The sequence below is a fragment of the Miniopterus natalensis genome, chromosome 11 (genome assembly GCF_054644295.1).
Source record: "Miniopterus natalensis isolate mMinNat1 chromosome 11, mMinNat1.hap1, whole genome shotgun sequence".
NCBI lineage: Eukaryota > Metazoa > Chordata > Mammalia > Chiroptera > Miniopteridae > Miniopterus > Miniopterus natalensis.
The window spans coordinates 77,921,577-77,946,887 of NC_142091.1; the positions used below are offsets into that span (position 1 = coordinate 77,921,577).

Consider the following 25,311-nt stretch of genomic DNA (forward strand, 5'->3'; position numbering starts at 1 on the left):
GCAGGGGGAGACTGACCAGTGAAGGGCCCACCCCATTTCTTCAGCCTCAATGGAGGGTGCCCTGCCCCGCTCAGGCCTGCAGCCTCTCTGTGGCCTGGGCGCTCAGCCCTGCACACACGGTCACTTCTGTGCACCTCGAGGGTGGTGTATGCCATGGCCGTGAGCACATGGTGTCCTCTAGGATGTAGATGTCCCAGAGCTTCAGGGTGAGTGATAAGTGGATTTGGGGACAGCAGGTGCCGGAGCAGAGCCCCTCTGCCTCTGGTCCAGGTAGTCCCCCCAGAGAGACTATGAACTCTCTTCCTCTGGTAGACCATGTGGGTGGGGTCGTGGCTCTTGGACAAAGGTGCTCCCCCAAGGCCACTTGGCTCCAAGGCTGGTTCAGCCTGACTGATAACCTGGGGGGCAACAGAGTGTGCCCATGCTTGGTGGGAATGCACCCCGAGAGGAGCTGACATTGGCTGGAAAGTGAGCCAAGGGCTTGTCCACCCCTGGCTGACTTGCCCTCTCTCTGGAAGCTGAGAGGAAAACATCTCCAGGGGCTCCAGGGGCCTCTTTCTCCTCAGGGAGGGAGGGCTCTGGGTTCTCCAGGATGGGTCCTGGCCCCAACCTCAGCCTCAAATACCCCTAGGGCAGGGCCTGGCTGTGTGAGATTGGTGTGGGGTGGGGCTAGACTGAGCTGGGCCCCAGGGATAGGGAGTGTCCAGAGGAGGGGTCCCCCTGGGCAGCCCTGCCCGTCACTGAGGCTCTGGAGGAACCATGTGGTGGTGTAAGGGCCAATGAAAAACTCCTCCCAGTCCTAGCAGAGCAGGGGGTGCTCCGGGCCTGCCTCGCCTGTGACATCCTTCCAGTGTGAGCCCTGTGCTCAACCCCAGATGCTCCCCGGGACAGTGCCTGGGGTGGGATGGCGGGCGCTGTGCTTGCCAAGTGCTTCTGCACTTTTGGGAGAGCTTTCCTTACAATGAAGTCATGATGGGAAGGAACCCTGGAATGGAGAAGCCTGGGAAGCCCCCAGCGCCCCCCCCCCCCCGCCCCAAATCAGCCTGCTCCAAGTGAGAGGAGGCTCAGGAACTGGGAGGTGCCTCCAAGGAACCCAAAGCCTCTCCCACACTGTGGCCCCACCATGTTCTCAGGACCCCAAGGCCTGGTGACATGGTCTTCCCAGAGAAGACTGGGGGCGGGGATAGAGGGCCCCTCATGGAGGCCCAGTGTGGGGGAACCCTGTGCCAAGGGTCAGGCAGCCGTCCCTGGCTCTGGCAATCCCCTTTCCTCACAGTGGCCACAGTGAGGGTATGGAGGGGTCCCAGCTCGGAGGGACAAAGAGTACAGAAATCCCCTGGGCTCAGGAGTCAGGCTGGGGCACACAGGCTGCCACCTGGGTCTTGTCCAGCCATGGGCCCAAAGACAAGAGGATGCCCACACTTGGCTCAGCCTGGCAGCAGCCCACCTGTAAGGCAGACACTGAGCAAGAATGCCCCTTCCTTAACCCCATGGCTCAGCTTTCCGTGAGCTTGTGGACAGACTCCTGGTTGGCCTGTGCTCCCTGGGCCCAGGAGTTGTGGAGGGGAGCAGGGCCTGCACAGCCTATGTGGCAGCTCAGCCTGGTACCACTGCTGCCCTTTGCTCTGCAGGTGCCCTCCTGGGGGCTGTGCTGCAGGGGCAGGCAACTGGGAGGTCTGGAGACCTCACCCTGAGTGCCCCAGGACAGCTGAGTGTCTCAGCTGCTGTTCCTTAAGGGAGTGTTCTGGGAAGAGCACTACGGGAGGAGCTGCCTCTGAGCACTGCTGGCCTGTGTACCACACTTGGGATTCAGGTGGATGGGGACCTTCATCCCTGCCATGTTCCTGACGAGCTGTGGGGTCTGTTCTCTGACAGCAGCCATGCTTCTGCTGAGGGAGGTTGGCCCCTGGGCGAGGAATGGAGTCGAGAGCAGGCAGGGGCGGTTACACACAGTGTTGTGGATGGAACAGGGCAATGGCACGTGGAACAGGGCTTGCTGCCTGGAGAGGGGACAATGGGTATGGTGTCATTTGTATGACACACACTGACAACCAGACAGGACAAGTGTGGCTCAAAGACTTCTAGTTCCCATGCATCCTTAATCTGGAGCAAGAGAGGGAGAGGACTAGCTGCCCTGCAGCCCTGGGCTATTCCTGAGAGTCCCTGGGAGCCTGCAGCACAGCCTGACTTTGGCTTCTGCCTTTCCCATATTTACCCTCAGCCCCCCACATGTGCACCTCTTCACTCACATGGCAAGTGGGACTTTTTTTCTTTCTCAGAAGAGAAAGCAGGACACTAAACCACCAGCACCCAATCACTGCAGTCTATGCAGAGTCAGTATGTTTTCAGAAAAGGTTACTCGTTTCTGAACTATAAAGTTTATCTCAGGTGTGCAGTTTGATGAGTTTTTATTTATTTTTTGAATCCTCACCCCAAAGAGTGAGGATATTTTTCCCATTGATTTTTGGAGAGTGGAAAGGAGGGGAGAGGGGGAGAGAGAAACATTGGTGAGACACATCGATTGGTTGCCTCCTATACCTGCCCTGATGGGGAGGGAGGGGTCAGACCAGCAATCCAGGTAGGTGCCTTGACTGGGAGTTGAAACCTCTGCCTGAGCCACGCCCCTGGGGTCACAGATCGAAGCAATGTGACCTATTTCTTAGCATACCTATTGCCCAGCTTCTGAAGGGCTTGGCATGCAAACCCAAGCACAGGTTGCATTTCACAGTCAATGTGGTCCCAGTGTGGTCCCATTTCCTGAGAACTAAAGGGCTGGGCACAGTAGTAAGACAAAAACCCACACACCTATTAGACTGCTGCCAAGACAGTGAGGAATGTGGATGCTAAGAACCAGAAGACGGCTCAGCGAGGTGACTCACCTGAAGTACCTGCTGAAAGAAGATAGCAGCTGTGGGGCTGAGAAACTGATCAGAACTCTCCACAGAGTCCCAGGGCTGCATGGAAAGAGTGCATTTCAGGGCCTGTGTGAGGAGGAGGGGACCCCTAAATTCTCCAGGGCTGGATCCTGGAAGAGCTACACCCAGAGCAAGAGAGAGGAGGAAAGAGACCAACCAGCCCAGCAGGAAATGAAGCTGGACCTCTGATCCCAGTCACTTGTCAGGATTAAGACGACCTGGTGGTCGGCTGTGGGAGAAGATACCACCACCCAGTGCACCGTCCAATCACCCAACTCCCCATGACGTCTCAAACATAAACGTACAAAAGGCAAGCAAAAGCAACCAGGCATCCCAGGAAACACAACGTGACGAAGAGCACCCCAAAGAGACGCAGATAATGGAGTTTTCCCACAAGGACTTTCTACTTAATGTACTCAAGGAGCCAAAAGACAAGGTTAACAAATCTGGGCAGGGGGAGACCTGGGAACAACAAATAAATGAAAACCCCAAATAAATGAAAATTCTAAAAGACAAAAATAGAATTAGTAAGCTTAAGGACTCAGTGGATGGGCCTGACAGTAGATGACAGAGACGCGGAGGAGTCAGTGAGCCAGGCAGCAGGTTAAAGACATTATCTAGAGGGAAACGGAACCAGAGCATGAGAGACGCGAGGTGCACTGAAAAGGTGGACCATATATATAAAAATATACTTTCAGTCCTCACCCAGGATATTTTCCACCGATTTCTAGAAAGAGAGGGAGGGAGGAGAGGGGGAGAAAGAGAGAAACCTCTGCGTGAGAGTCATCCGCTGGTTGCCTTCCGCACGCGCCCCGACCTGGGACGGGAACCTGCAACTGAGGCACGTGCCCTTGACCTGGAACTGACCCCGTGACCCTCGGTCCTTGGGCTGACACTCTAACCACTGCGCCACACCGGCCAGGGCTGGAACGCATTTTTGTTGGGGCTCTGGAGGAGGAGCAGAAGGAGAGCGCGTCCAACGCAGCTCAGGAAAGGGGGCGGGCCCAAGGGAGGGCCCGCCCACCCACCCACCTCCCCTCCCCTTGGCCACGCCCCTCTGGCGCTCTCGAGGCCCCCCCCCAGGGCCCCCGCCCCGCCCCTGTCGGAAGTGTGCCGTCTCCTTCCCGGTTACGGGCCGTGACAGTGCGCCGCCGTCTCGGGGTCAGTCACTCCCGCATCCCGACAGCCCGCGGGCCAGTAAGACGGCCGGCCCGGGGTCGGCCCTTACCCGCTCCGGCCTCGGTGGGGCGGTCTGTGGACGCGGTCACGCTGCTCCAGCGACGCGCAGCCCGCGAGGCGGGGCGGGAGGCGCAGGGAGGCGCGGGGCGGGGCCGGGGCCGGGGGCGGGGCCGGCGGGGTGGACGTCGGCGCGCATTGAAGACGTCAGAGCGCCCGACGCGTCTCTGCGCACGCGCGCCGGCCCTCTCCCAGGGGACGCTGGGCGTCCGGGCGCGGCTCTGCGCCTGCGCGGCCTGTGCTGCGAGGCCGGGGCCCCTCGGTGCCGGGTCCGCGCGGTGTCGCGGGGGCTGCCGCTCTGCGCCCCGGTGCGTTGGCTCCCAGCCGGCCCGACAGGCTGCGCTGGTTTAGCCAGACTTTCTCCCCACGTAGAGTAACCCTCGACTTTTCCCAAAGGAGCCGACCCCCGGGACCACCCGGCAGGGGCCTGGCCCGCGGGCACCCCGGGGGCGCTGGGCCTTGGGCGCGGCCATGTGCCTGCGGGGCACCCCTGCCCTGTTAGGTCACCTGAGAATCTGGGGGGCGCTGGGTGGGCCACTCGGGTGGGGGGCAGGCGTGACCGGGACAGCACCTCGGGGGGCCGCGGGCCAGGGGTTTCTCCAGGGTTGGAGAAATGTAAAAACGGGGCCCGCGCTTCGCGTTATTGGGCGGGCACCAGCCAGAGTGCCCACGCAGGTGTGGAGTCACGCGGGTGCGGGGAAAGCTGGTGGACTTGTGCAGCTTTTCAGGACGGCAGGCCAGCGGTGTCTTGGAAGAACCTTAGAACCAGGCAGGCCCCCCTCTAGGATGGTGTCGAGGTAAGAAATGTCCAGGCCTCTAGATAGTTTTTAGACCTTTATTAGAGCCAAACTGATGACAGTTGTTGGGAAGTAAAACCTCGGTGGATTAAGAAAATGCCTCGGCCCTGGCCGGTTTGGCTCAGTGGTTAGAGCGTTGGCCCGAGGACTGAAGGCTCCAGAGTTGGATTCTGGCCATGGGCACCTACCTTGGTTGTGGGCTTGAGCGCAGCCCCAGGCTGGGCACGTGGGGGAGGCAACCAATGGATGTGTCTCTCTGGCTCTCCCCCTCCCTTCCACGCTCTCTAAAAAATCAGTGGAAAAAGTGGAAAGGTTAAGGTGGGTGGTGTGAGGGCAGCTAAATAGCCTCTCAGACAGTGAATAAAGAAAAATTGAATTTATTTAAGGAAACGGGGCTGGGGCTATCCAAAGGGAAGGGCTACACAGCACAGTCAATGGTATTGGGTCCATGATGGCAGCCAAATGTACTTGGGACAGTGACACAGGAAGAGCATAGAAGAGGCAGCAGGAGAGCCCAGGCTGGGCTGCTCTGGCTCATTGAGAGGTCTGGGGGGGGGTCCTTGGAGCCCTTTAGAGGGAGAGGTGCCACTGCCTATTGCTCCCCTGGTGGGAGTGCACCCTGAGTCCTTTGTCCTCAGCATATTTATCTCTTTCTTGGTGGTGGAAATCTTAGAGGTCTCAGGGGGGGGTCTCAATAGAATATTCATCAGCTTTCCAGGTGTGCCTTTTCAGGGTCATGGTCTCCACTGATCGGTCAGTGCCAGGGCAGGGGGTCGTTAGTCAGTATGTGAGGCAGCCACAGGCGCCACTTGTCTGGTTTTGGTTATGCTGCTTATCTGGGCCTGGAGCTGAAATAAAACTGAGACCTAGATGTTATCTTTGGGGAGGAATGCTCGGGGGCCTAAACTGCAGGACCAGTGATAGGCTGGGGGAGGATAGGCTCTCCTGGGGACAAGGTTCTTGTTTTCCGGGTTTTCCCCTTGCTAGGCACCCGGGGCTTTATACCCTGGTGGGTCTCCGTACCCTGGTTTCTGTTCCTGGCTTTCTGTACCTGGCCCATCTGACACTCATAAGGACTACATTGGGCCCATCCAGGTAATCCAGGACAGTCTCCCTACCTGGAGAGCCCTAATTTAGCCACAGAGACCCCTTTGCCATGTAAGGTAACTCCTGACAGGTTTGGGGATTAGGAATGGACACCTTTGGGGGCCTGTGCTCTGCCTACCATTCCTAACATCTGGATTTTATTGTGCAATGTGTATTGTGTGTTAGAAGCCCATACACAGATGACAGAAGAGGGGCACCCCAGGCTTTTCATCTTTTTACCTCTGTCCAGTTTTCTACAAGAGCTCATACTGCTCGTGGCACAAAAGTCACGTTGGTTCGAGTGACTGCCAGTGCCCCTAGGAGTCCCCCTCCACCCCTCACCCACCCTCGGGATGCAGCGCCTCTGCCTGTAACCCAGCACCACCCTCGTTTTCCTCATCCAGGTGGAAGAAGGCTGCTCCCTGTCCTCACGTGACAGGTGTCAAGTTGGCAAATTGTAGCTGCTCTAGGGCAGCTTATTGGGGTGGGGGGTCTGTGCCTTGGCGGTCTGCCCCTCATAGCCCTGGGCTCTCCAGGACCCCTGGCCCCACACTGGTGGTCCAGACCCCCTTGCTACACAAGCAAGGACTGGCCCAGCCAAATACTCTCCCAAACTGAGTAACACTTCACTTTGTCCCCCCAAAGAACAGACAGCCAGTCCTTCTTAATCCCCCCTTAGTACTGTGCCGCACCCTGGCAGCCACAAACATTAGGCCAGGTCAGCAATGAGCATCCTCCCAAGTTTGTGAAGGGGTTTTCCAGTCACTGACCGGGTCTGCTGTCGCCTGGGGGACCTGCCTGACCCCACCCTGCGCTCCATCACTTTGCGACCCCTGCTTCTTAACTATAAGAGAATGTTTATTTAGAAAGTTAGAGGCCCTGGCCTGGTGGCTCAGTTGGCTAGAGCATCGTCCCATACAGCAAGGCTGCGAATTCAATCCCCGGTCAGGGCACATTCAGGAACCAACCCAGGAGAGCGCAAGTGGAGAGGCACCTAGACGGGCCCCTAGGCACGCGCCTGAATTCTCGGCGGATAGAAGTGCGCGCGGCTCTCCTTGGGCCAAGTGGAGCCCCGAAGGGCTGACAGCCTCGCCCGCTGCCTCACGTCCACGGCAGATGACCGCCGGTCACTTCCTCTTCCCAGGCTGGTGGCGGAGAAGAGTCCCCTTGTTTTCTTTCTCCAGGGAGACGGCGCTGCCCCGGGGCTGGGAGAGGGCGGGAGGGGCAGAGGGCGGCGGTCTGTGCGGGTCCGCCCGCCGCGCACTCGCCTCCGGCTGCGCCCCCGCCCGGAGCCGGCGGTCCCCTGACCCCTCTTCCGGCCCCCAGAGCTCAGAGGCCTGCGGGGACCGCAAAGTGGGCGCGGGAGGGGCAGGCGCGGCCCCCCCCCCCCCCCGCGCTCAGGCCCCGCCCCGGCCCCGCCCCCGGGCCAGGCCTGGGTCGCGGCCCGCGCCGCGGAAGCAGCTGGCAGAGTCCCGCGCGGCGGCGCCAGGTGAGGTCTGCGGGTGCGGGTCGGGGCCGGAGCGGGCCGGCCGGGCTGGGGGTACATCCCGCGGCTCCCCGGCGGAGCGAGGGAACTCGGGGATCCCCGCGGGCGTCTCCTGCGGCCCGAGGAGGGCGCGGCCGGGCCGGGCCCCGTGTGCGCGGCGCAGGCCGGCCGAGGCCTGTCCTCCCGGGGGCCGCGCAAAGCCCCGCGCTGGCTGCGGGAGCCCCGGGCCGCGGGCTCGGGCTCGGGCTCGGGCCCTGGGCGCCCCCGGCGTTGGCAGGCCCTGGGCGCCCCCGGCGTTGGCAGGCCCTGGGCACCGCCCCGCGCAGGTCCTGCGGGCGGCCCGCCTGCTGTCGCGCTGGAGGCCGCTGATGGGACCCCGCGCTGGGACCCTGGGGAGCGGCCCAGCGGGGGGCCGGAAGTGAGCTTGTACCGGCCTGGGTCGGGGACCTTAACAGGGGGCATCTTTTGGGGGATGTCACACGTTTTTATGAGGTTCTCAAAGGGTCCAAAGGCCCAACGAAGGGGATGCCCCAATGTCTGGTTAGCCCTTGGGGGGCAGCTCTGCCAGCGGGCGTCTTTCTTCTCTGGGGTTAACCTCAGACTGAAACCAGACAAGAATGGGTCGGGGCTGCCTGTCACTCCCTGGACCCATTAAGCAGAGACGGCTGACCGTAGAGGAGCGTTTATTCCAGTGTTGCTGGCAGTATGGAGAGCAGGGTCACCCACGGAAATCTGCTCTGTGCCTCCCTGTAGGCCAGCTGCTTATATTGGGCTGGACAGAGGCGACATGGGGAAGCTGGACGTGGAATCTCAGGCCTGGGGAAGTAGCCATAATGGTCAGGTTACAGGCAATGCAGGCCGGGTGGGGTCCAGAAGGGCAGGTGCCTCAGGGACGCCATTGTCTTGGCAACAAGGCTGTTAACCTTTCCTTGATGAAGGGGGATTCCAAGGGCAAGGGAAATGTCCCCTGGTACAACCCTCAGTTAGAACTGCTTTCTCTGTTTAGAACAATCATGGTTAACAGCAGGGTTAATATTTCTGCCCCAACAAGACCAGGTGAGTGGAGCCCTGATGTCAGACTGGCTTCCTGGAGAGGGTCTGGCCTGGGAGAGCAGTGAGGAGGCTCAGGTGGTCCCTCCATGCAGGGGGGTCAGAATGGGCAGCTCTGGCCTCTCCCTCTCCGGTGTGGGCGTGAGGGAGGATTCTGAGTCAGGATTTGGGTGACCACACCCTGGGCTCCCAGGGTGGGTGGGTTCCGTCTTGCTCACGTGCTCTGGGCAGTGGGCTGGCAGACTCTTGGCTCCTCTGTGTGACAGTGGGTGACACGGCCAGTCAGCCGCCCTCGACCCAGTTTCACCAGGCCTGTGTTTGTGGACCTGCAGACGGGACTTGCCTGCTGGCTGTCACTGGGCTGGAGTGGGACTGGAGCCTCTGCCGGCCCTGCCTCCCTGCCTGGGCTCCCATCCTGCCTGGGATGGGAGGGGCAGCCCTGCTTCTCTAACGCCAGGCAGTGCCAGGCTTGGATGCAAACACCAGTGGGGGCAGACTTCTCGGCAATTCTGGGGTTTTGAGAAGGAACCTGTTCTCAGGAAGCCTGGGTTTCAGAACCAGGACCTCACATGGGGCTGAGTCATCCTATTTGGCAGGATCATTCTAAAGGGCAGCTCAAATCGCATCATTTCCAGGGCTTTCTGTTGCTCTTGAATGAACCCAGATCCCTGCCCCACCCCCAGGCACTGCCCCCTGCCCATCTCAACAGTGAGGCTGGCCCCACCTTCAGGGCCTCCGGTTTCCTGATTCAGGCTGTGGCTGGACCCTGGTGAGGTTTGAGGGCCTGTGGTCTGCTCCCATCCCAGACCTGCTGCCAGAGGCCTCGCTTTCTCCCTACCTGCCAGATGTGATGACCCGGCTTTATGGTCTGACCCAGGGTGGGCCAGAGGATGTGCCCTGGCCTGTCCAGAGTCCCCAGCCCCCAGAAAGGGATCACAGAAGCTGGGCTTGGGGTCCACACTCCACCTGCTATGTCCTTCCCTGGGCACCCATTGCTGATGTCCCTTGGGAACTGCTACCTGACTGCAGGCACCTGTTCCTCCCACTCAGCTGCTTCAGGGCCATGAGGCATCTTGGGGAGGGGGTGTCTGGCTTTGTGGATGTTCTCGGAGGAGCGAGGCAGGCAGGCAGACAGGGTTTTCAGAGCCCCACGGCTAGGGTCTCCATGCTGTGTCCAGGCCCACAGGCTACCCCTTCCCAACCCACCCTTGTCCAGGCAAATGAGAGACCAGGGCTTCAGGTGGCAAGCGAAGGTCCCCACCCTCTCCAAGGCAGGAGGTGCCCACAAAGGCAGGTACAGGAGCTGGGAGGTGAGTGCAGCCTCTGTGGGCTGAGGGGGCCTTTGCCAGGTGAGCCAGTGGGTGCAGCCTCCTTCTGCCCTCCCCCATTTTTACTCCTGGAGGCTGAGGTGGGTACAGGTGCTGAAAAAAGGAAATAGTACTGGCCAAGGGAGAGGCCGTGGTGTCTCCTGCTGGCTCTCTGGCCTCTGAAACAATGAGGGAATTTGGCTAAAATATGCTCCCTCTCCCTGTCTTCCGCCTAGAAAACACTCGCCTCTCACCATGAGTCTAGACCTCCACTACGAGCAGCTGAGCGACACCCGGTGGGCAGAACTCCTGCCTCAGATGCAGCAGTACCAGGTGGTCAGGTACTTGCCAGGGTCCCCGCGCGGGGTGGGTGGGGTGTGGGGGGTGGTGGCTGGCTGGGCCCTGAGTGGTATGGTGTGCCCCGAAGGCACCCTCCTCACAGACACACAACGTAAACTGATTTTCATACTAGGTGAAATGTCCTTGTATTTCCCCCCAAACGTTTGAAAATGTAAATCCACTCCTGGCTCAAGCCGGTGGGCGGGACTTGGCGTGGAGGCCCTGAAGGCCGGTGGGCAGAGCCGGGCCAGGGTCTCTGCCTCGGCTCCTTCCTCTGGGCAGTCGCCCAGTGGGCTTCGTGTCCCTGTCCCTGCCTGTTGTCGAGGTTCTCAAACCCAGCAGCTCCTCAGGCTCCACATGACATGAGTTGCCTGCTTCTTGTCTTTTTAACAGGCTCAAAATAGATTTAGGTTCACAGAAGGGTTGTGAAGATGGTTTGGGGATGCCCACTGCCCATTGCCCCACCTCCCCTGAAGTCAGCGCCCATCGCCTGGGGCACTGGTTACAATGAGGAGCCCACCACAGCCCCCTCGACTCCAACGTCACCAGTTTCCCCACTGGGCCCTTTCCTGTCCCGGTCAGTGCAGGATCCCAAGTGGCATTTGGCCAACCCCCCCCTTGTCCTTGGCCACCTGCCTGTTGGGTCAGCTCAGGTCTGGAGAAGGTCCCTGGGATGTCTTCTCATGGCTGAGGTCCACATTTTTGGCAAGAACAAAGAAGTGATGTGTCCTGCCTGGCATGTCGTATTGTGGGGAGTGTGGTGGCGATGGCACCACACGGTCATCCTGACTGTCACCTGGCTGCCTCTTCAGGTGGTGCCTGCAGTTTTCCACCGTGGTCACGGTTTTGCTCTGGTGATTGGTGAACACCTTGGTGACATGCCCGGCACTGCTCAAGTCCTGTCAGTGCAGAGTTTTGCCTTCTGACGTTGGCCCCTCAGTGGCCACGACTGGGCCTTTCCCACCGAGGGTTTCACTCCTTCACTCCTTGTACGTTTCTGTCAGTTGTCACCCCCACCCCCGGTGCTTACTCGATGCCCCACGAAGGCAGGCAGCCTTGGCCCTGCTTATGGTCTGGTTTCACGGTTGTCTTGTTGCTCCTGTCGATCCCTGGCTGTGCCCTTCAAGGGGCCTGCTTTCTAGGAGGTGACAGGAGCTTGTCACGCTGACCATGCCCCTTGAGCACGTGGCACCCTGACTCACCTGCGTACGTGCCAGTATCTTCAATCCAGGTGTCCCAAGTGGATCCGCTCACTTTTTCTGTTTCATTTAAAATGTGGTTGTCACTGCCTTGTTCTTGGCCCACTAACGGGTCTGACCTGCTGCGTGGCATGACCACTGCGTGTCCCATCCCCAGGCTGGTGGACTGTGGCATCACAGAGGGGCGCTGCAAGGACATGAGCTCCGCGCTCAGGGACAACCCCACCCTGACTGAGCTCAGCCTCTCTTCCAACGAGCTGGGCGATGCTGGCACACACCTGGTGCTCCAGGGCCTGCAGCCCACCTGCAAGATCCAGAAGCTCAGGTGAGCCTGTGTGGGCGACACAGCCAAACCCACTGGGGCCTGGGGCTCCCCCTGCTCCCGAGGGTGGCTCACAGTGACCCACTTTCCCTGCCCCGAGGGAGGCTCAGTGATCCAGCTTCCCCTGCTCCCAGAGGTACCTCTCAGGCCTCTCTGTCCCCCCAGCGCACCCCCTCCTGCCCTCAGCCTAGGAACCCCAGGGCCCCGCATGGCCTCCCTGTGATGGTGGGCATGCGGCTCTGACAGCCTCCAGAACTGTTGTCTGACCGAGACCGGCTGTGGGACCCTGTCCAGCGTGCTGCGCTCCCTGCCCTCCCTGTGTGAGCTGGACCTCAGTTACAACCAGCTGGGGGATGCGGGCCTGCGGCTTCTCTGCGAGGGGCTCCTGGACCCCCAGTGTCACATCGAGAGGCTGCAGTGAGTGTTCCCTGCCGGGGTCCCCGAGGTGCCTGCCGTCCTGCTTAGGCCCACCCCTAGCCCTATACCCTCCTGCCACTTGGGTTTTGCTTGCACTGGGCGAGCCCCTCCCCCATGTTGGCTGCGGGGAGGTTTGAGGAGGGCCTTTCGGGGACAGATGTTCCTTCCCAGTGACTCTGCGGTTGTGACCCTCTCAAAGGAACTGGCAGCTGGCTGGTGACTCTGCACTTGTGTGGAGGGCTGCCTGGCACTGAGTGTGCCCTCTGTTAGCAGCAGAGGGAGGGGGTTGGGCATCTTGCTCCTGGCCCAGGGAATCCCGAGTTTGGCTGGCTGTGGTCAGCGGGTGGTCTCCAGGAGGGTCACTTTTGCTCCAAAGAGAGAGCACTTGGCCACTGTTGTGCCTTCACCGCCCAGCTGCTCTCCTGCCTACGGCCTCAACCCAGGCAGAAGGAGATGTGTTCCTGGGTGAGGGCTGACCTCCCACCTGTCCCCAGGCTGGAGTATAGCAACCTGACAGCTGCCAGCTGCGAGCCCCTGGCCTCAGTGCTCAGGGCCAAGCGGGAGCTGAAGGAGCTCGGGGTGAACAACAATGACATTGGCGAGGCCGGCGGCCAGGCCCTGTGCCGGGGCCTGGCTGAATCCACCTGCCCGCTGGAGTCACTCAAGTAAGCACTGGGCTGGGTGGTGAGATTGTGGGGGGGGGGGGCTCTCCCGGCTTCCATAACACCTCCTGTACCCAGGCTGGAGGGCTGTGGCCTCACCTCGGCCAACTGTCAGGACCTGTGTGGCATCGTGGCTGCCAAGGCCTCGCTGCGCACCCTGGAGCTGGGCAACAACAAACTGGGCGATGCGGGCATCACAGAGCTGTGCCCTGGGCTGCTGAGCCCCAGCTCCCGGCTCAAGACCCTGTGGTGAGTCGGACTCTGGATAGGTGACCACAGGGCTCCAGGGTACCTCTGCACATGTGTGTCCCTGGACCACCCTCCCCACCCCTCCCAGGCCCTGGTCATGGCCATGGCCGTGCGGGGTGGGGAATATCCACGAATGTTGCACTCACTGGGCCAGTGTCGCCCCAGTGGCCCTGCAGTGACATGTCCCCTGCCCCTGCAGGCTCTGGGAGTGTGACATCACAGTCAGTGGCTGCAGGGACCTCTGCCGAGTCCTCAGAGCCAAGGAGAGCCTGAAGGAGCTCAGCCTGGCTGGCAACGCGGTGGGGAACGAAGGCATCCAGCTGCTGTGTGAGAGCCTGGTGCAGCCCAGCTGCCAACTGGAGTCCCTGTGGTGAGTGCAGCCCGGGCAGCGGTGGGGACAGGGGGCCTGTGCAGGTGAAGATGCCCGAGGGGCCCCGTGCACGGAGGGAATGGAGGCCAGGATGAGCGCCCTCAGGCCAGGTGGCCCGGGAGGAGGATGGCTGGTGGGGACAGTGCTGGGGGCCGGGGACCAGGACCCACTGCTGCCCAAGAGTGAGAGGCAGGCCTGTCATGCCACGGAGGTGGGAAGGCACTTTCTCTGGCGGGCGGGGATGTGGGGCATGCCTGGGGTGCCTGAGGCTGGGCTGCAGTCATCCTCCGTGTCTCCCAGGGTGAAGTCCTGCAGCCTCACGGCCGCCTGCTGCCCACGTGTCGGTGCGATGCTGGCCCAGAACAGGAGCCTCCAGGAGCTGCAGATGAGCAGCAACAATCTGGGGGATGTCGGCGTGGAGGAGCTGTGCCAGGGCCTGCGCCAGCCTGGCACGACCCTGCGGGCGCTCTGGTGAGCAAGCGTGGGTGGGGGCTCCGCACCCAGTTCAGGGCCCGTCGTCACTGTCCTGGTCCTTCCTCACAGGAGCCCTGGCCCCACACGTCCCTCCAGGTCCTCTGAACTGTTAACTCCTGAGGGGCAAGTCCAGGCTGCTTCTGCCTCCAGGGAGGACGGGCCCCCCCGGTCCTGAGTCTGCACCCCTACTTTCTCTGGGCTGATTTGTCTGTTCTGGGGTTGTGTTCTTTTCGTGGGTCCTGGTCGTTCTCTGTGCTGGACTCGGTTATGCTCAGTGTCAGGCCTTTGGTTTATTTCTGACTGGAGGGCCCAAGAATCCAGTCTGGGCTCAGACCAGCCTCTGGTCCTCTGCCCTTCCCAAGGTTTGTCATTGTCCTCTGTCCTGGCTGTGCCTCCAGGTGGCTCTCCTGGGACCTGGTCCCCCAGGTGGAGTGCAGGACAAGGCTTGGGTAGGGGCACCCTGGCCTTTGTCTGGAGCCTGCAGGCCTTTGATCTCACCCTCGGTTCCTCTCGCTGCTGCCTGTGGCTCATGCTCTGGCTGGTGAGGAAGCGGGAGGGGGTGTGTGGGGAGTGTGCAGCCCTCCTGTTACCCAACACTGGCTTCCAGAAGGCCGAGCGCCCACCCTCTCCCACAGGTCAGGGCCGAGTCCAGGTGTCCCTGCAGCCCAGGTCCATCTCAGTTGGCTGTGCCTGCGCAGGGAGCTCTGTGCGCCTCCACCTGCATGGTCCATTCAGGGCCGTGGGGACTGTGGTCTAGGGACAGCTCAGGCTGGGGGTCTCCAGTGTGTTAAGACGTGACATGTCAGGGCTCAGGGGCAGGGCATTGTGGACCCCATGCCATCCCATGTTCTGAGGTGGCACAGCTTGGAAGGTGTGCCCTCATCCTGACCTCTGCCCTGCTGTCGCCCAGGCTGGGGGACTGCGAAGTGACCGACCAGGGCTGCCACAGCCTGGCCGCACTGCTGCTGGCCAACCACAGCCTGCGTGAGCTGGACCTCAGCAACAACTGCATGAGTGAGGTGGGCGTCCTGAGGCTGGCGGAGAGCGCCCAGCAGCCCAGCTGCACCCTGGAGAAGCTGATGTAAGTGGTGCAGCGGGCGGAGTGGCCAGGGCCATGCCTGGCTTGGCCAGATGGGAAGACACAGGTGGGGTGGCCCCTGGCTGTGCCACGCCCACACTCTCCCTTTTCCCTGCACAGCCTGTTCGACACCTACTGGTCAGAGGAGACCGAAGACCGCCTGCAGGCCGTGGTGGAGGAGAAGCCGAGCCTGAAGATCATCTCCTGAGCCCGCTGCCCTCCCCCCCAGCTCCTGAAACCGCTGGGCCACCTGCAGGGGGCTGGCCAGCTCGCTGGGGCGCTCTCCTGGTGCCTTAGCTTTAACTGAAGAGAAATACTCAAATCAACTTCTGTAAGAACATTCTGTACACTTTATAATTATTAAAACTTTTTGGGTAGAAGGGTTCTTGTCTTTCCTTGTGGGGTCCCCGCGAGGTTCCGTGACAGGTGTGATGCTTTTATGAGCTATCTTGCTGCCAAGAGACCATAGATTTGGCAGCTTAAAGTGGTCTCTGTGTAGCTCCACTGGGAGCCGACCCTGGGCCTGGCTCACCTGCAGCCTCAGGCCTCCAAACTGCTGGACTCAGAACATTCTCCTGACAGAGCCCTCAGCCTTCTGGATGGGAGGGCAGGGTCCACCCCCTAGTCTAGTCTAGCTAGCCTCATCTTGCCAGCACACACAGGGTGACTTCCCTTGACTGGCACAATCAGGAGGGATCCACGGGAGGCAGCAGCTCCAAGCTGGCACCTGGGCAGCAGCATCCAGCTTGTTGCTATGAAGCCCTTCTAAGTGCCCAAGACCTTGGCTTCTATGACCCTCTCCCTTCCCCTCCCAACTGCAAGGGAGCAGGACTCTTTGCAGGAACAGTGACCCCAGTCTAGGCAGTTTGCACAAGGGGAGCCAGGCCACCACCCAGCAGGAGAGAGGCTGGGACCCAAAGGAGCGACCATGAATGAGGCTCCATCACCACCTGCCCATGATGCAGTTCACCCTCAGGGACGCACAGTGAGGGTAGAGTTGGGGGCACAGGACACCAGAGTCCCTGCGGTGCTGACAAGTAAAGCTAGCTCAGGACAAGAGCAGAGTAAGCCTGGGGGCAGGGGATGCAGAGGCCCAGTCACTCCACCAGCAGAACCAGCCAATCCTGGACACCCCAAGGTGAGGGCAGCCGAGGCCATGCGGTGCTCCACCAGCACGAGGCAGGACGGGGCAGCTCCATGTGACAAGGCTGGGCAGGGGGACAGGTGAGGCTCCACTGCCCATTCTCACCACCTCTCTAGGTTTGAAATTCTTCCCAAAAGTAGTTAACAAAACTGGCGTGGCTCAGCGGTTGAGCATCAACCTATGACCCAGAAGATCAGGGTTCAATTCCTGGTCAGGACACATGCCCGGGTTGTGGACTCGATCCCCAGTCGGGGGCGTGCAGGAGGCAGCCCATCAGTGACTCTCATCATTGGTTTCTCCCCCCCCCCCCCTTCCTTTCTCTGAAATCAATAAAAATATTTTAAAAACTCCACAACTAAGGAAACAAAAGCCCTTGGAGGTCAGGTTCTCACAGCCAGGGAGGGCACCTTTCTCGTTTGAATTTCCAGGGTGGCCACACATGCCTCCCACAGCCAGGGTCCACCACCACCCATTCCAACCAGAACCAGCACTCGGGCTGCTCTCCCACGCAGGCCCCGCCAGGTGCACAAACGCAGCAGACCAGGCGGCCCCTGTGCCACGGCCAAGCAGCCCTGCCCACTGGACTCCTACCCCTCTGGGCGCCATCCTCCAGGGAGGTAGGTGTGAGGTCGGTGAGGACACAAACTTCAGACCACTGCCGATTTATTTGTTCTGTTTGCTCACGAAGATGACCATCAACTTGGGGCCAGAGACCCCAGGACCCCTCCTTCCAACCATGGGCACAGGGCCTTGGAGTGTCTCACCCAATGCCTCCCTGAAGACCTGCCCGCGCCCCCCTCATGCCCTCTGGGTTAGCTGGGTTGGAGGAAGGTTCCCGAGGAAACGGCTCAGGGCTGCAATTCGGATACACCCGTCTTGGCCATCTCGGGAGTTGGTGGACCCTTGTCAGTAACATGTTGGGCCAGGGGTGGACTGGGGGCCAGAGGAGATAAGGGCCAGGCCGTCTGGGCACTAGGGCTCCGTGTGGCCTAGAGGCCTGTGGACTGACCAACAGAACGGGGACCACTGCCCCAGGGTGACCCCCAGCCACATCTGCCAGCCTGAGAACCCTCCAGAGCCAGGAACACAGAGCACAGAAGTGTACACGCACACATGCCACACACACGACACACACACGCCACATGCATCCCCCCCCACGCACACACACAGCCCTGCTGGAGGGCACCTCCTCCACGCCCCCTCTAGAGCGTCGCTGAGTGTTGGAGGAAAGAGAGGCCTGTCAGAGGTTCCTGGCAGGAATCAGAGGAGGAAGGGACGAGGCCTGTGTCCTGGGCAGTCGTGAGGGACAGGTCAGTTCAGAGCCGGTGCCCTCTCCCTCTCGGCCTCCACAGGCCCCAAGGGGGTGTCCGGCCCAGGTGGGTGCCTGTCCACATTGTCGGCAGTGTCTCCCTGGTCACTGTTGCTCTGCTGCTTCTGCCGCCGGGTCTCCTTGTACCGCAGGGTGATGTCCCTGGGGACAGAAGGGGCTGGATCACCAGCCTGCAGAGTCCGAGCAGGAAGACAGAAGCACATAGGACCCAGACACGTTACCCCCACCCCAGAGATGGGCCTCACCGCAGGAAGAAACGCCAGACAGTCCAGGTGAGCACAAGCACGGAGCCGAGCGTCCAGCACTGGGCGATGTAGAAGGGCAGGGATAGCGTGAGCGTGTGCGGGTCGTACTTGACCACGATGAGCAACTCCGTGGCAGTGATAGCGGCCACCAGCCAGGCCTGCTGGCCCAGCTTCTTGTGAGGCTTCCTGTGGGGGGAGGCATCAGTTGAGGGCACCCTACCGCCTGCGCTGGGCACAGGCTCTGTCACCGGCCCCGCGGCTCACGGGTCGTCCATGAAGTCGTAGATCTCACGCATGGCTACACCGCCCACGTTCACAAAGAACACCAGCCGCAGCAGGACCAGGTAGTGCTCCGGGGGCAGCCACAGCACGAACTTCAGGTAGAATGTGTTCAGTTCTGCCAACAAAAACTGGGAGACAGAAGAGGGTGGGTGGTGAGCCACGTGCTAGCAGGTGGGCCCCGCAAGTGCAGGAGGTAGCCGGCCTTACCACCAGGATAATGCCGCACACGGCCAGCCAGCGGCGCAGGCTGGAGGCGGGCTTCCACTCGAAGCGGACCCAGCTGTAGGGCGTGAACTGGAAGGCGATCCGCTTCATCTTGCCCCTGGAGCCGGGTGGGGGGTTGGGGGGCATCAGGTTCCTGCTCTCATGCTCCCCACCCCCAGGCACCCATGATGGATGGGTGAGGAGACCCTACTCCCCAGCCCTGCCCCCCCAGGTCTTTTCCTGGACTGTTTCTTTTAAATTAAAAATAAAAATGACAGCACCTGCAACCACTTCAGGAGGGCGGCCTTCCGAGAAGGGCTGTCAGGGATGAGGCTGCTGTCAGACAAGGGCGGGCTGACGTCCCGGCCACTGTGAGGGCCTTTGAGGGCAGCCCAGGGTCAAATCCCAGGTGATTATAGGAGGCAAAACCCTCATCCATCACCCCTCCCAAAAGACACGTCAGATGGAGCTGGGCCTAGACCCCAGGGGCCACCTCAAGGCCCCACACTGATGCCCAGGCTCCTGCAGGAGGACACTCAGGAGACATACTTGTAGGTTGGAATGTTCCAGAGGCCCTGCCACTTATACGTCTTCAGAGACAGCCACTCAAGGGTCTTCATGCCGCAGTAGATGCCCAGCCCGTTGCAGACCAGCACGTCCATGATCCACTGGGGGTGGGAGGCAGGCGCATGGACCCTGCAGCTCGTCCTGCTTCGTCTGAGGGGACCTTATGCCCACGTCCCTCCCCCAGAGGCAGAGTGGGCAGGCCTGGGTTCCAGGACACTGTGCCTCAGGGCAGCCAGGGCAGAAGCCGCCCCCACCCCTACCCCCACCCCGGCACCTACGTGGTCCCACCAGCACTCGCTGAAGTTGGGCAGCTGGTGCTCCAGACTGTACTCCAGGAACTCGAACATCACGCTCACGATCGTGCACGTCCACCAGTCTCGGATCATCAGGGTCTGCAGGCCAAGGACAACAGGCACACCCACTGCCTCCATGTGTCCAGAGCCTGGGGGTGGGCCAGGTCAGGGCCACACGCTCACACAGGAGGGCAGGTAGGTCGGAGCGCCTTTCTCCACTGTTCTCACTGGCCATATGCCAAGGACAAGCTCACGTGGGCGTCACACCCAGAGCTTACAGGTGGTTTTACAAACCCTCCCTACAGCTGGCTCACCCTCCCCACAGCTTGCTGGTCCTGTGCTGTGGCCCCCAGGCTGTTGCTCATCACTCTGAACGTCAGCCCGTGGCCCACAGGGCGGGTGGTGTTCAGGACATCCAGCCAATAATGAGCTCGCCTTACCTTCAGGTACCAGCCAATAAAGTGCGCAGGCACGAAGCCATCAAGCTTGTCCTGTGGGTGATGGGACACAGGCCTCATACACGCCCTACCCTGAGCAGCCCCACAGCCCTCCCTCCCCAGCAGCCCCTCACTCCCCTGTGCACATGACTGGGGTCGCCTCCCACCCACCCCCAAGGCCCCTCTGAACAGCACCTGCCAGACCCCAGAGACAATCGGGGTCTCACGCACATGTGTTGCGGTGTGTGGACGACACACCCTAACGTCGAGGACAACAGGGTACCCTGCCAATGGAGTCTGTGCCACCATTCGGTGACGTGGGTTCTGGAAATATCCAGCACAGGGCAGCCTGGGGAGTACCCCACACTTCATCCTGGCCCCCCCAAGTCCTGGGCCGGCCCTCACCCAGACGTTGTGGAAGGGGTCCGTCTCGTTGTCTGGGTCATAGATGAGGCAGTTCCCCCCGTAGTCCCTCTCTGGCAGCGGGACCCCCAGCCTGGGGTCAACATACTTCAGAAACTGGCGGCCATCCTGGACAGTCTGCAAGGTCAGCATCATCGTTAGTGGGGCCAGACACATGCCCACCCATCACTGACCTCCAGCCGTACACGTAGATGGGCCTGTGGCGTGCAGATGATGGTGTGGCCAACACACCGTCCCCCCTTGCAGGGCTGAGCAGACTGGGGAAGCCCAAGTCCCAGGTGATGCTCTGCACCCCCACAGGACCATGTTGAGAGGGGTCACAGGTGCACCTCCCATGGGAGGGACAGGGTGGCCCGGCACTGGGGGTCTCAGATCACTGGTCTCGCTGGCCCCTCCCATGTCACACGGTGTCAGGGCAGTTCCTCCCAGACACGCAGCAAGCACCCTGGGACTGCGGAGGAGGAGACGTCCCCGCAAGCTCATCATCAGGACCCCATCCCCACACCCCTGCCCTGAATAGCAGCCCAGGGACAAAGGAAGAGGCGGCTCCAGGCTGCATGGGCAGGTGACACTCAGCTGCGTCAGTCACATGACTGAGGCCCTGTCCTTGGCTTGGTCTTTGGGAACCTCCCTCAGGCAGTGACTGATAGACAGCTGAAGTCACCCACGTGCTCTGGTAGCCACAGGGTCTGAAGGTTAGAAGGGCCGTGTCCTGAGCCTGCGACCAGTCAGCAGGGCGGCAGATAATTGGATACTCAGCCCTCAAATGTGAAAAACTGGATGAATGTAAGAAGTCTGTCTGGACCGCTGAGGACTGATGCCACCAGAGGAAGACAGACCTTGACACTCTGCAAAGGCCAGTGGGTGTCCTGGCCCTCAGCCTCCCCTGCTGACACACTCCTATGGACGGGACGCAGCCTGGGGAGGGGGCCAGAGGCAGGCGCAGGGGAGGAGGGCATAAAGTGACCATGGTATGTATTTACAGACACGTACAGATACTGCTCAGTGCACAGACACGGCCATGCTGTCCACTGAGGGGGCCTCGCAGCTCCAACACCCCAGGGCAAGGAGCCCACCAGTGCCCAGGGCTTGGTCCCCGAGACCTTCCTCCAGTAAAGGACCTGGGCTCTTGGGGGAAATGGCTGGTTCCCACTGGGCAGGAAATGCTCAGGATGGGCCTGGAATGTCTTCTGGCACCAGAAAAAAAGAAGTGGTAAAAAAATACAAGACAAAACAGTAAAATACCAAGAACCCACAAGATGGGGGGATGTGAGGTGTGCAGGAGCCAAATGAGCGAGCTCCCAATGGCCAAAGCAATTAGAGCAACAAGATCAATAAAGTGCTGGATTATAACCCAAAGTACAAATGCGCACGGACAGGAACCAAGGATGAGCAACAGTAACTGCGGCACAGAGGCAGGCCTCCTGTGCAGAGGAGCACTCTGGTCCAGGGGCACTATGCAGATGGCCACCCCCCCAGTGCGCCCAGGGAGGGAACCTGACATCGGGCAGGGGCAGGGTGGAGGTGGCGTGGACAGTGACAAGTCATGCTGGCCATACACACCTTTACCCGTCAAGTCATGAGAAAAACACCAGACAAATCCCAGGTAACCCTGACACCAAACCAGAAACATCCAGCACAGGAACCCTGAAGACAACACTCTGACACGGAGGCAGGAGCCCTCAGCCCAACCCTGGGAAACTATCCACAGCACGTAAGGGCTGTTCATGGGCAGGGGGATTCTCCCAGCAATGCTGAGTTGACTCAAAACGAGACAGTGAATGTAATACATCCACTGACAAAGGGGAAACCCACATGCTCCCCTCACTTGACAAAATCCAACACCCTTTCGTGACAAAAACACTCAACAAGCTAGGAACAGAAGGGGTTTCCTCCATCTGATGAGGGCACCTATGAAAACCCCACAGCTGGCAACATACTACGGTGCCGGACAGGAGGCTCTTTCCCTAATGCAGGGCTGTGCGGGCCGTCCACCCTCCTAGCTCTGGCTGACTTCACCGGGAGGTTCTGGCGGGGGCAATGTGGCAGGAGATAGGCGCCAGGTTGGCAAGGAAGATACAGAACCCTCTCTGAGCAGGTGACACAACCCAGTCTCCAGAGGCCGCTCAGAAACCCACCCAAACAGCAACAGCAGAACCGCCAGAACAAACAAGGTCTGCAGGTCGCAAGACAGAAGCCCACACAGAAAACAAGCTGTTTCCACAGAACCGTGATGAGCAAACCGAGAACAAAATTGAGAAGACGGTTCCACCTGCGGGAAGACCAGGACGTGTGGCTACTCAGAGGTGCACGCACACCCTGGGAACTTCAAATGCTGCTGAGGCGATGAAGGGTGCGAACAAAGGGAAGACGATCCTGCCAGGTGTGCACCCCAGGGACCCACAGCACCCCGCCTGCCGCTGCAGGACTGGGAAAGGTGGCCCTCAGACCTCGTGGTTGGTCAGAGTCATCCTGAAAAACAGGAGCAATCACCTCCCACATCCCACTGGAAGGACATCTGACTCAAACCCGGCCAGTGCTCCTGAAAACTGTCCAGGTGACCAAACAGGGGACATCTGGTAACTGTCACAGCCCAGAGGGGCACTAGGAGACGTAACCACGAAGTCTTCTGTGGGATCCTGGGACAGAAAGGGACACCAGGGGTGTAAACCCTGAGAAAAAAAGAGACCTAGTAAGAAGGGCTCCTGATTGCTAATGAGGCTAAAATTAAAGGAAAGCAAAGCAGAGCCCAGCAGCCATTTCTGCACAAGCTCCTCTCCGCAATTGGCATTCAGGGAGGGGCCTGCCCCGGGCGGCCTCCTGCGCTGTCTGTGTCCAAGCCGGCCTGGGAAGGACGTCCTGCTCAGCACCAAGAATGAGCTATACGTGTGGAGAAAGTATTCACAAACCACACATCCAACAAAGGACCTTGGGCCAGAACTATACAAAAAAAAATTTAAACCCAATTTTTAAAAAAGGCAAAAAAACATGAACACTTCACCCAGGGGGTGTCTGCACGGCTAATGAATGAACGTGAAGTTGGCGGCCCGGCCAGCCATTCAAGAAACACAGATCAGGACGTGGACAAGGCCCTGTGGCTCCTGTCCAAGCAGGCGGAGGCTTTGTCTGCCGTCAGAGAGCTGGCTGACAGAATGAGACCCCAGGAGCTGACATGCCGCTGCTGGCAGACAAACTGGGAGCCCCCGGGACACAGCGGGCAGCGCCCTGATGTCAGGTATGCCCAGCGGGACAATGTGACGCAGCCCAGCGCACCTCGGGGCCAGGCTGGGGTGTTCAAAGCAGTTCTGTTCTCACAGCCCCAAAACAGACACCACTCAAATGTCTCAGCATCTCAAGGGACAGACTGTGGTGCATCCGTGTCAGGGAGAAAGGATGGGGTGCCGATGGCAGTCGGATGCATTTCACAGGCCCCGAGGCCACACACTGTACAGTCCTGCTCAAGGGAGATTCTCAAACACAAAGCGTGGCGATGGAGGGAGAGCTGTCCTGATCGCCAGGGCTGAGGGCTGGGGCCGTAGACGGCCACCTCCCCTAGAAAGTAAAAATTATCTGGTGACCGTAGGTCCCCGGCCACACTGACAGAGCTCTGAGACTGAACAGGAAGGACCCTGAAATGAGGGATCTCCATCAACACGTATTCATTAAGTTAACCAGAGTGAGGGACATAAACAACCAACACTGGTGGCAACAGATCCTGACCCAACACCCACAGCCTTCCCTGACCAGCCCACAGAACAGGAGCCAGGAGGGAGAAAAGCACAGGGAGCCAAGGCTGGCCAACCACCACAATGGAACCCCAGTGAGGGCTGGCCCTGGATCCTCCGGGAACTCTCGGCGACCAGTCCTGGGGTCTGGCCTGCTTCTCTCCCTAACTCTGGAGCTCCTGCCACTCAAAGCAAAGGCGGCCACCAGGTGCTGCATGGGAACCGGTCCATACACTTGGCCCTGACCCCAGTCCGGCACGGCAGGGCCCACGCAGCACAACCTGCACCCAGAGGTCCAGGGCCACTGAGCTCCACAGATTCTGCTGAAAGGCCGCTCTGGCTTCCCCACAAACATCCTTCTGGAGGTTCCCTCGCAACCTCCACGAGAGGGACTCCCTGCGCTTAACCAGGCAGAATTCAGGCCAGAATCTAGCAGCCGTAAGGAGGCCTCCCCGCAGGCCGCACTTCAGGGAGAAGCCTTGGGCTGAGCCTCAGACTCCGGTCTGGCTGCCCCATGGGGGCAGACCCTTATGGAGGAGACCCTGGTACGTGCTCCCACCCACAGGCTGAGACCAGCCTCGGGCCTGGGTGCCCCCTGGGGGGCAGACCCTTAGGGAGGGGCCCCTGGTACAGTCTCCCACCCACAGGTTGAGACCAGCCCAGCCACCAAGCTGCACAGCGATGCCTCACATGCATTATGCTGACCAATCAGGGCAGATGCGGAACCATCAATCCAAACACCTGAGGTGGCCCATCAGGAGGTGCTCTTTGAACCAATTGGACTGCAGACCCGGACTCCCCATTTGAAGAAACGGAGGAGCAGGGAGCCAGTGCAGGACTGGCCCTCGAGGGTGTCCCGTCCAGGAGGCACTCTGGGTTCCCGCAGAGGTTCACCGGGGCAGTTTCTCACCTCGAGGGCGTCCCGTCCAGGAGGCACTCCCGGTTCCCGCAGAGGCTCACCGGGGCAGTTTCTCCACTTTCCACACCTCGGCTTGGGCTCTAGCTGACAGGTCTGGAAGGGCTCATGGCCCCTCGCTTACCTGCGCCCACATCCTCCGTCGCCTACATTCCCAGCTGACCCAACCAAGAGCGACTCACCTGGAAGAGTATGAAGATGAGGAACAGCTCGTAGACCACGCTGACGCACAGCCAAAACCTCCAGTAGGCTAGGAGAGAGCACAGCGTCAGGGCCGGCCCGCAGTCCAGGACACACGGTCTGCTCGGCCCCTCGGGCTGGTGGACTCCCACAGCAAGGCCTGACTCAGAAGTGAGCACACGTGTCTCCAAAGGGTTTTCCTTCCTTTCTTTCCATGCCAGTCCTCAAGTCTTTCTTTTTGTCTCACTGCAGTGCAGAGGGACAGAAGCAGAGACAGGAACACGGTCCTGTGCTCACCAGCAGTGCTTCTAACCCAACACCTCCGGGTCGGCAGGTCCCGGTGGGTACCTTCTGTCACGTCAAGAAAACCTTTCAATTCTAGCATGCTCAGTTTTTATCACAAATGAGCACGTGGCTTTATTTTCTGCACGTAAGCTTTTCTCTGCAGTGCTAAGTGATGAGAACCATCAATGCCTGTCTCATGCTGAACCAGCCCTGAGCTCCTGGGATGAACCCAATCTGGTCACTGTGACACCTGTTTTAGGGAACTGTCTTCCGTTTTGATCAGTGCACTTAGA

At 60.3% G+C, this 25,311-nt stretch overlaps 2 protein-coding genes across 4 annotated transcripts in view; one reads left to right on the top strand and one right to left on the bottom strand.

Annotated features, from left to right (window-relative positions):
* The first annotated feature begins 4,392 nt into the window (after window positions 1–4,392).
* RNH1 (ribonuclease/angiogenin inhibitor 1) lies at window positions 4,393–15,367 on the top strand. Of its 3 annotated transcripts, none has more exons than XM_087822112.1 (10): window positions 4,393–4,459; window positions 10,114–10,218; window positions 11,573–11,740; window positions 11,984–12,154; window positions 12,649–12,819; window positions 12,895–13,065; window positions 13,265–13,435; window positions 13,736–13,906; window positions 14,820–14,990; window positions 15,108–15,367. In XM_087822112.1, the coding sequence occupies exons 2-10, from the start codon at window positions 10,133–10,135 to the stop codon at window positions 15,193–15,195; spliced, it is 1,368 nt and encodes a 455-aa protein (XP_087678238.1). In that variant the 5' UTR covers window positions 4,393–4,459; window positions 10,114–10,132; the 3' UTR covers window positions 15,196–15,367. The 3 variants fall into 3 exon arrangements, with proteins under 3 accessions (XP_087678238.1, XP_016075121.1, XP_087678239.1); XM_016219635.2 differs by lacking the exon at window positions 4,393–4,459 and adding an exon at window positions 4,743–4,948; XM_087822113.1 differs by lacking the exon at window positions 4,393–4,459 and adding an exon at window positions 7,464–7,523.
* Window positions 15,368–16,777: 1,410 nt separating this feature from the next.
* PTDSS2 (phosphatidylserine synthase 2) overlaps window positions 16,778–25,311 on the bottom strand; it is a 28,431-nt gene continuing 19,897 nt past the window's right edge. The window contains exons 4-12 of the mRNA XM_087822114.1: window positions 24,736–24,803; window positions 19,895–20,029; window positions 19,493–19,543; window positions 19,038–19,151; window positions 18,742–18,860; window positions 18,196–18,310; window positions 17,971–18,116; window positions 17,707–17,892; window positions 16,778–17,602 (exon numbers count right to left, since the gene is read on the bottom strand). Of these exons, the coding sequence (XP_087678240.1) occupies window positions 17,443–17,602; window positions 17,707–17,892; window positions 17,971–18,116; window positions 18,196–18,310; window positions 18,742–18,860; window positions 19,038–19,151; window positions 19,493–19,543; window positions 19,895–20,029; window positions 24,736–24,803 (1,094 nt within the window). The 3' untranslated portion in view covers window positions 16,778–17,442. The remainder of the gene's footprint in view (window positions 17,603–17,706; window positions 17,893–17,970; window positions 18,117–18,195; window positions 18,311–18,741; window positions 18,861–19,037; window positions 19,152–19,492; window positions 19,544–19,894; window positions 20,030–24,735; window positions 24,804–25,311) is intronic.